Below are 8,645 nucleotides of genomic sequence, written 5' to 3'. Positions count from 1 at the left end.
TTCACAAGTTGCCTTTACCAAATGAGCCAAGCATTTATGGGTGAAATAAGAACTTGTTATTTATATTTATCGTTCACCAGTGCAAGAAAATGTCAGGGCTCATGCTTGCTTCAGCTTGCGCAAGGGGTTACCTCTTGCGGGAGTTGAACTCTGACTGCCTGTCCCACAGCCTAAGCCCACTCCAACTACACTAATCTCTTTGGGGTTAATGATCATTTTAATTTAATTTCATTCTCATAAAAGCCAGAACAAGTTAATAATGGTATTCTGGTCATTCCAATAGAAGCCAAAGAAGGGGCATCCTTGAAATTTTTGGGCAACGTAGGGTCATTCCCTTGGCCACCCAAAATTATAAAAACATATATTCCAGCACCGACATGACAGTGTGGGGCTGATATTGGTGTGTGTGAGAGAGAGAGAGAGAGAGAGAGAGAGAGAGCGCCTCACAAATTCGTTCTCCCCTACTCCGATTCGACACCCCGAATTTTAGGGTTTCGTGGGCACGGATCTCTTCTCTTGAATTTCGCGTTCTGATCGTCGTCGGCTTTTCTTCTCTCGCCAATTTTCTGGTGTTCGTAGGGGCTGTTAGAGAAAATTAGGGTTTCAAATTGTTTGGGGAGTGGGTGGAGATCTGATCCATGGATGCCGATTCGTGGGCCGCTCTCTTCTCCGCTTCCAAGCGTCACCAATCGGCCCTTCAAATCCGTTCCGGTTCGATCCCCCCCCCTTCTCTTTGTCTCCCTTTTCATGTTTTTTCGGAGTTATTTTTATATTTTGTGTGATTTTTTGTTAGGGGTTTGGTTTGATTTGTTGGGTTTATTTATTTATTTTTAATGGATGTTTCAGGTGCAGATCTTCAGTTGAGCTTTGATGATTTCGATGGGGAAGAGGATCTGCGTGCGGAATTCCCGTGCCCCTTTTGTTCAGAGGATTTTGATATCGTAGGTCTCTGTTGTCACATAGATGACGAGCATTCCGTCGAGGCGAAAAATGCGGTAGCTTTTCATTCCCTCTGAGGAAATCCTCCCTTTTTTGTGTTTTTGGTAAATGATCGATGGAATTTCCTTGCCCTTTGTTGTTCATTATGTGGTCTATCCTTTTCTGTTGGGATTGCTGCGTTAGTTCCTAAACGATCCAGGTCTAGGATTTGTGGATTTTTATGGGTTGGATTGGGATTTTCGCTGCAATTGGATGAATCTATTGTTCAAATAGAGCCGTGCGGCTGCAAATTGTAGTTTGATTTAGTTCTTGATGGTCAATGAAGTGTTGATGATAATGATCCTGATTATTCTCACTAACGTTTTCGTATATGGCCTATGGGCTTTAGAGTAGGTTCTGGTTTGGGAGGTTCGTCCTGGCAACCATATATGTTGTGCGCTTTGTCGTCAATAGTTCTTTTATGTGCTATAGATGTTGGGTGACCCATTTTGGCATTTTTTCACCTTCATGTTCAGAACTTTATTGGGTTGGATTGGGATCTCTTGTTGCTCAAGGAGTCGTGAAGAAAATTTGTTTGTGAATGGTGTTTGCCTCTGATTCTCTTATGAAATTCATGTATAGTTTTTATAGAATCTGAACGTACAGTATTGGACATGGGTTTCCAGTAACATAAACACATTCATGTTTCTATTTTACAATTTTACATAGGGGAGATAATGTATTTTGAAGTATATCGTTCTTGAACTGCGATTAGTTACCTGTACTGTTAATAGCAGTTTGACTGAACGGATCAGAGGATTGTATATGTGAAATCGTGCCTTTGTTTATGAAAATCCTTCTAAATGTGAGGAAAAAACTGCACCGAGAACCTTTTCAGTTCCTCTGATAATTGTGCTGTTGTTTTTTGTTATTTTTGTTTTTAGTCAATGTTATCAGTATCGGTGAGTATCTGCCGGTACTCATACTATCCGAAGAAAATCAATACCCTTCACCCCTGAATAAGCTAAGCTATTTTTTAATAAATGTATAAAATACTCAAAAACATTTTTTAATATTATTTTAATGCTTTTAACATGTCACGTTATGATTGACACGTAATATTTTTTATTATTTTCTGACCGATACAAAACGATTCACTTGAGTATCTGTATCGGTCGATACGGCTGAATCGGTGGCCAAACGAATTGAGGGTCGATACCGATACCGACAACATTGTTATTAGCTAGTTTCCTGCTCTAACCTGATTGTTCTTGTGTTTTCATAGGTATGCCCTGTGTGTGGAACTAGGGTGGGGATGGATTTGGTCGGGCATATCACTATGCAGCATGGGCACTTCTTTAAGATATCCTTTTCTCAAGTAGGATTACATGGATTTTTATGTTGTATTGCATAAATTGGCGGACATTGTGTTTTTAGGCTATTTCTTTTCCTCTAATGAATTATTTGCATCTTCTTAAATATCACTTGATGTTATTTTTCTGTGATAGCTTTTTATATGGATTGCCAACTTTTGTAGTTCGAGTAGTACTTAAACTATTCTAATGGCCAATCAGACTGTCAAGTATTTACTTTCACAATGTGTAATAGTCAAAGCGAGTCTTGAAATGTCTGTTTGGGTCAAGAATGGCTATTCTATTCTAACCATGTACTTTGTGGATGATGATGCTTGGGGCCAGCCTATGACTTGGAAGTGATACAAAAGAAGGGATATTAACTGATTCCTAATTTTATTCTTTGTGGGGGTACAGTTTAGGTCATTCATCTTCTTTTCTGCTTTCCCTTGGATTTTAAGACACAAAACCGTGCAATTTGTTAAATATCTTGTTGCTGTATTGACTACCCATCATAGTCACACACATCAGCAAGACAAAATGAGAAAGTCCTGATAAGATTGCAGTAAAAATTATGTACGTATTTTCAATATATCACACTCTTAATTGTTTTTTTGTGATTTTAATGTATCTTAAATTTTAATAGGTTTTTGTTTTTGGATTGGTGAGGAGTTTCCCTGTACAATACTCATCATGGTTGAGATTGTCGTTAGGTAGGTCTGGTCTATACCTGATCTTCCGCTCTTTTAAGTCTAATGATATTGGGCAGAAGAGGTATTTTTCATACTATCAAGTAACAGACTTCTCCCTGACACACAATGGAGTACAAGGGTGTGAAAATACTTTCATCATCTTGTCAGCAAGACTAAAGTTTTCCATTTTGCTTTCCACTGAGTTTAACTTATAGGCAATTGAGATAGTATGGCAACATCTCAGGGGTGTTTGTGTGACCCTCATTTGAGCATCAGCCTTAGTTGTCAAAAGTGGTGCCTAGGCTGTTTAGGCGCAAGTCCACCACTTAGGCTTATGAATTTACTTTAGGCAGTAGGGCCTGTTTTACAGCCCAGGCCGCCTAGGCGCAACGCTTAAGCTATCCCCACCTAGGCCGCTGAGACATGATTGCCTTTTCCTTTTTATTTTTTCTCTTCCTTTATTTCTTTTTCTTCTTCTTCCCATTCCCATCCCAAACCCTTTTCTTTCTTCTCTCCTTGTTCTTCTTTCTTCTTTTCCTTCTTTCCCTTTTTATCCCTCTTCTTATTTTTTCCTCTCCTTTTCTTCCTCCTCTTTTTCTTTCTCTTCTTTTTTATCCTTTTTCTTTTTTTTTCCTTTTTCCCCTTTTTGTTTTTTCCTTTTGCCCCTTTTCTTGTTTTAAGGTAGCCGATATTAAAGGTAACATCTCACTATATTTTCAAAATATCGCAGAAGACAAAATATTTTTGGGGAAATCTCTTTTTGTTTTAAGTTTGCATTTCTCATTTTTTTATATTTTAAAACCTTTAAAACATGTTTATTTATATTTTTGGAAGAAAAATGATGCAAAACTTATTATTTTCTTAGTTTTATTGCTGTTATTTATATTTTTTTTTTCAATTTTTTAAACTCCTGAGAATTATCAACTTTTGAAAATCTTTCCAAGAAGTACCCTTGCCGAGAAATTACCTTTAACGATATAGGTGACTATGATTACACTGAATTACACACTTGTACTTCATTCGTAGTTACAATCATATTTTTTTGCTAAATTTACTAATTGTATCATTTTTGGTTTTCTTTATGTTTTATCTTTTTGGTCCCTCCTAGGCTGGCTAGCCCGACTAGTCTTTTTAGGGGTCTTTTGCACTGGGTTCCGACTAGTGCTTTTGACAACTAAGGCATCAACACTTCATTTAGTAAAAATAATATTGGGAAATTGTGTTTGGATGACAAAAGCTCTCAAAACGGGACTAGTCGGCCTAGGCTTTATGTTGAGCACTGAAACAATGTATGGAAAAAAAACAAAAGCCATTTTTTTCATGGCCTCATTTCTAAACCGTAAATTCCAGGATTCTCATCCCGACCTCTTCTCTTCGTCCATTCACCATCCTTCTCCCATGGGTACCTAGATATGCATGGCTAGAGAATCCTCTCTCCTCGTGAAATCAATCGCTCAATCTTTTTATGGTTCAGCATGGGAACTATCATCCCTGTGGGTGGTGACTGCAATTGAAAAGATCCAGAAAATTAACAGATGTCATCCCCTGTGTCCATGGTGATTGTTAAAGGAATCATATATGTATGCTTTGAGATACCCATGAGTGGAAAACCCTCTTTCTATGCTTTGAGGTGTGGCTTTCTCATCTACCCTTTTCCATCTTACATCAAAACAACTAGAAGTTGTTGAAGATGATAATGATGATGATATCAAGTGAATGGTGGTAGTTGATGAAATTTGCATAAGTCATGTCTGGCAATGATGATGGTAGCCGTAAATGATGGTTTACAGAAAGCAGGAAAGAAGAAGGCAAAATTTCAGACAGCAAAGTGTCATCCAAACACCATTTTAATAGATAAAATGATAGACATGGCTTTAAGAAATATAATTATGAACAGATCATAAAAAACAGTTTTGAAAAATGACACCCAAACAGTTGCCCTAATTTTGAATTGGTATTGTCATTGTCAAGTGTCAAGGTGGTTGCCTTTCTGTGATTAATTTTCTTTATTTATTTTTCACTTCATGTTTGACCTGGATTTGGTTTTTTAACATTTTATGAAAATCCTTAAAGCATGTTACCATTTCAGTAGCCTGTGGTTTTCAAGTAGTTGCTGATGTTAATAAGAAATGTCAACTGTACTTCCTGTGTTCCTTGACTGGAAGTTCAAATGCAGCGGAGAAGGAGATTCCGAAAAGGATCCTCTCATTCTACACTTTCAAAGTTGAGCAAGGAACTGCGAGAAGGGCACCTCCATTCGCTGTTTGCTGCTTCATCTTATCCAGTTGCTTCATCAAATACAGCTCCCGACCCTTTGTTGTCATCATTCATTTACAGTATGCCTATGGTTGATACTCCAGCAAAACCAGAGTCTCATTCACCAGATGATGGGATTTCCGATAAAAAACCCATAGATGAGAAAGTGACAGAAAGGTAATGCCCATTTGACTGTTTCTAGTTCATTGTATTTTCCATGAGCAGAGCTTTTGCAGTGAGTAGGCCATGATACCTGGCATGTCCCCTAAAATCAGAATGATTTTCCTACTCACTAAGGCTATGCTTGGTTTTGCTGGGGCGACATATGATTTCAAATCAAATTTGATTTGGAGTCATAGGATTCTGAATTACATGAGGCCTTATGTGATTCTGAATCTCACATAAATTAGAAAACAATGCAAATGAGAGTCTGTTTCTCATAGCTCACTTTCTGATGTTTGGTTGCTTGTGCAAATGAGATTCACTCTCATTTGTATGACAATCTGAACCTCAGGAGACATTACCAAACATGCCCTAAATGAATATCATGCCAGGTCTGACCCTGTTCACATCCTTCCTTTCTTTGATGAAATACAAACTTCTTGTGCTCTTTCTTTTCTCGGTAAAATTAGACCTGTGTTGAGACCCTTATCAATTCTTTTGTTAACAGAAGGTATAATTATAATACAACTCCTAAGTCTTATACCATGGTCATCTAGGTTTGTCTAGTCATGGAAACCATTATTCCTCTTCTAAGGTGATTGTAGGAATTTGCTTCTCATAGAAGATCTACAACTATATTCTGAACTTGACACCAGATCTTTAGTTTCAAATGAGAATATCTGATTTCATTATGCCAAATAATTAGGCCAAGCTGTGGATGTTTGCCACTTTGAAACAAGTAAACTGTTCACAGATTGTCTGAGAAACTGATATTGAAGGTAAAAGCTGACATAAAAATAGGAATTTCTCATAAATAGTGTTCAGTCAAAGTAACAATAATAGATCCTGGATAAATAACGGATAGCAGGTGAAACCACCAAGTTTGCAAGTCATGTTTTTAACTGTCCATGTGAAATAGGTTAGAAGCATCTCTCTTCCCTTTTGGGTACTAGGTTGTGGTTTGACTGTAACCATTGTGTGGCAGTGTCTATGGTAAATGGCAGTGAGTCAGTGACATTCTGCCAGTTATTAATGAACAGTTGTTGGATGACGCAGATAAACGTCTCACCTACATGGAGAAAGAGAGAGAGCATGTTTATGTGTGTGAGACCATCCTGCCCTTGTTTGGAATATGATGGAGTTACTGGGATTTTACAAATGTAGGGCACAGGGACACGTGTGTGTGTTTGATAGGTGGATCTAATGTGCATGCCTTCAATAAATAGAATTTGAAATGGTTACGGTGTGTAACATACCTTGCAATGCTCTATAAAAATTATCTTAAATTGAGACAGTTTTTGCATTAAACTGAGCTATGCCAACCATGAGCACATTGATGGTCTGATATGCTGATGGCATTTTATAATGATAGTAGTGTGTTCTATATACAACATTTCTGATAGTATCATTGTATAATTGTCACATTTGTTACAAGAGAGAGCATAAAGAAGCAATTGGCAGCATGTAATGGATAGTAGTTCTTTTTTTTTTCCTTTTTCTTTTGGTGAGGGGATAGCCAAGCTGGGGAATGACCCTGCTGTGATTCAAACCTTACTGTATGAGTTGCTGTTATTTTGTTCAATGCACTATGTAAACAGTGAGAATGACACTCACCTATATTTCTGATTTCACCTTCAGGCAGGTAACCATGTATGTCTGCCAGAGTGTTTAGTGGCAAATTTGCTCTTAGGGAGAACCTTGAAGATTTAATATGAGTGGGATTTCATTCAATGCAGCAGGGATCATGCTGTTTGGGTAAAGCTAAAAAATGCATAGGGAATGGCAACACCACTAAATCAGTTTTGGGTCATGGTATTTGTTTCAAACCTCGTCAGCTTCTAAGTTCTAACCATCCCAATGTTATGCCCTAGCTTTTCTTTGTTCATGCATGTTATGTAAGTCTAATCTTGTTTGCTTGCTATGGCATTTTCTAGTTTGATAGGAGGTGAACGTTGTAGCTTGCTTCTCTTTGGAGTTTGGGACCATTTCCACCATTTACCACTCGTTCTATTGGTACCATTACTTATATGTGGCCTTGATGGAAGCACCTTTTTACCTCTGATGGGGTTATGTTCAATCACCCAACATCTCATTTTGGTCACCAAGTTAGCATGTTGTATGCGTGGAGCTCAGCACCTCATTTATATTGACCATAGTTTGCGTAGTCATGCTCATAGTTCATCACTTTCTCAGATTACTTGGGCTAAAATATCCCCAGTAAGCTGGTGCATGTTGGAACGTGGATTGTGAGTTCTAGCCGAGATAGATAACCTGGTAATTACGGTCATGACTGCTAACCTTCAGTGCAGATGACAGTCACCTTTTATGCATTAATCGTGTAGCCTATTGCCTATGAAAGGATGTTGCTAAATCTACATGCATCCAAGGTGACCTCTAGTGAAATTTGGATCTTCATTGCTCCTGCTGCCACTCTTATCATGTGAGCATGTTGTACGCTATCTCGCCCTGTCGTCCCATGGCATAATGCTGCTAATCTATATGCATCCAAGGTGGCATCCAGTGAATTTTGGATCTTCATTGCTCCTGCCACTCTCTTTGTGCCAAACAGTGTTTCATATAATGCATGTCATAATGACAACTCATCCTGTTCCCGTTTTGTACGTTGAACAACCTTATAAACTTTGCCTTCACATTTTTTGGGTATCCAATTAGTCATTGAGCAAAAATTCACAACAATTCAGTTCAAGATCACATATTTTCTATTCACTTTTCTCCTTTTGTATGATTTCAGCATCAATATGTTAGTCTGACATGAAAATATATGGTTCCAGTACTGAACCACCTGTATCAGACAAGGACCAAGAGGAGAGGGCTCGTAGATGCAGCTTTGTGCAGGAGCTTTTGCTCTCTACCATTTTTGAGGACACGTTATGAAGGATTCAAATCCATATCAGTCACTCTACCTCTGGTTGGACGTGTTTCCCCAGAGCCAGGAAACAGCAATGGTGAATCGGTGAAGAAAAGGATTGGCTTGTTTGCTTGACTTTAGCCAAAGTGGGGAACCCATCATCTTCTTCATACGTGGTAAGCGGTGTTGTGGATTGGTATTATATTATATAATGCACTGTTGATAGATTAGGGCAGGTATGTGTAATATTTTCTTTCCGTAGACTTGAACCGAAACAGCTTTCTTGTTTAAATGGAAGCAGTTCGTTCTAATGAAAATACACCCCGCTGTGATGAGATTTGTGTTTTATGTCGCCTCAGAATCTGTGTTTATCTTTGCTTAATTATCAGTCAGTTA

General features: G+C 38.2%; 1 protein-coding gene across 3 annotated transcripts; it reads left to right on the top strand.

Moving 5' to 3' along the window:
* The first annotated feature begins 377 nt into the window (after positions 1–377).
* On the top strand, positions 378–8,595 carry LOC149833628 (protein DEHYDRATION-INDUCED 19-like). Of its 3 annotated transcripts, none has more exons than XM_090010919.1 (5): positions 378–711; positions 847–995; positions 2,204–2,296; positions 5,139–5,395; positions 8,133–8,595. In XM_090010919.1, the coding sequence occupies exons 1-5, from the start codon at positions 639–641 to the stop codon at positions 8,149–8,151; spliced, it is 591 nt and encodes a 196-aa protein (XP_089867045.1). In that variant the 5' UTR covers positions 378–638; the 3' UTR covers positions 8,152–8,595. The 3 variants fall into 3 exon arrangements, with proteins under 3 accessions (XP_089867045.1, XP_089867043.1, XP_089867044.1); XM_090010917.1 differs by having other exon boundaries at positions 388–711; positions 8,173–8,595; XM_090010918.1 differs by having other exon boundaries at positions 390–711; positions 2,204–2,283; positions 5,135–5,395; positions 8,173–8,595.
* The last annotated feature ends 50 nt before the right edge of the window (positions 8,596–8,645 follow it).

This window comes from Nuphar pumila, chromosome 6 (genome assembly GCF_984573655.1).
Source record: "Nuphar pumila chromosome 6, dmNupPumi1.hap1.1, whole genome shotgun sequence".
Taxonomy (NCBI): Eukaryota; Viridiplantae; Streptophyta; class Magnoliopsida; order Nymphaeales; family Nymphaeaceae; genus Nuphar; species Nuphar pumila.
The sequence above is the reverse complement of the archived record's forward strand: the minus strand, read 5'-3'. Positions and strand labels throughout refer to the sequence as shown.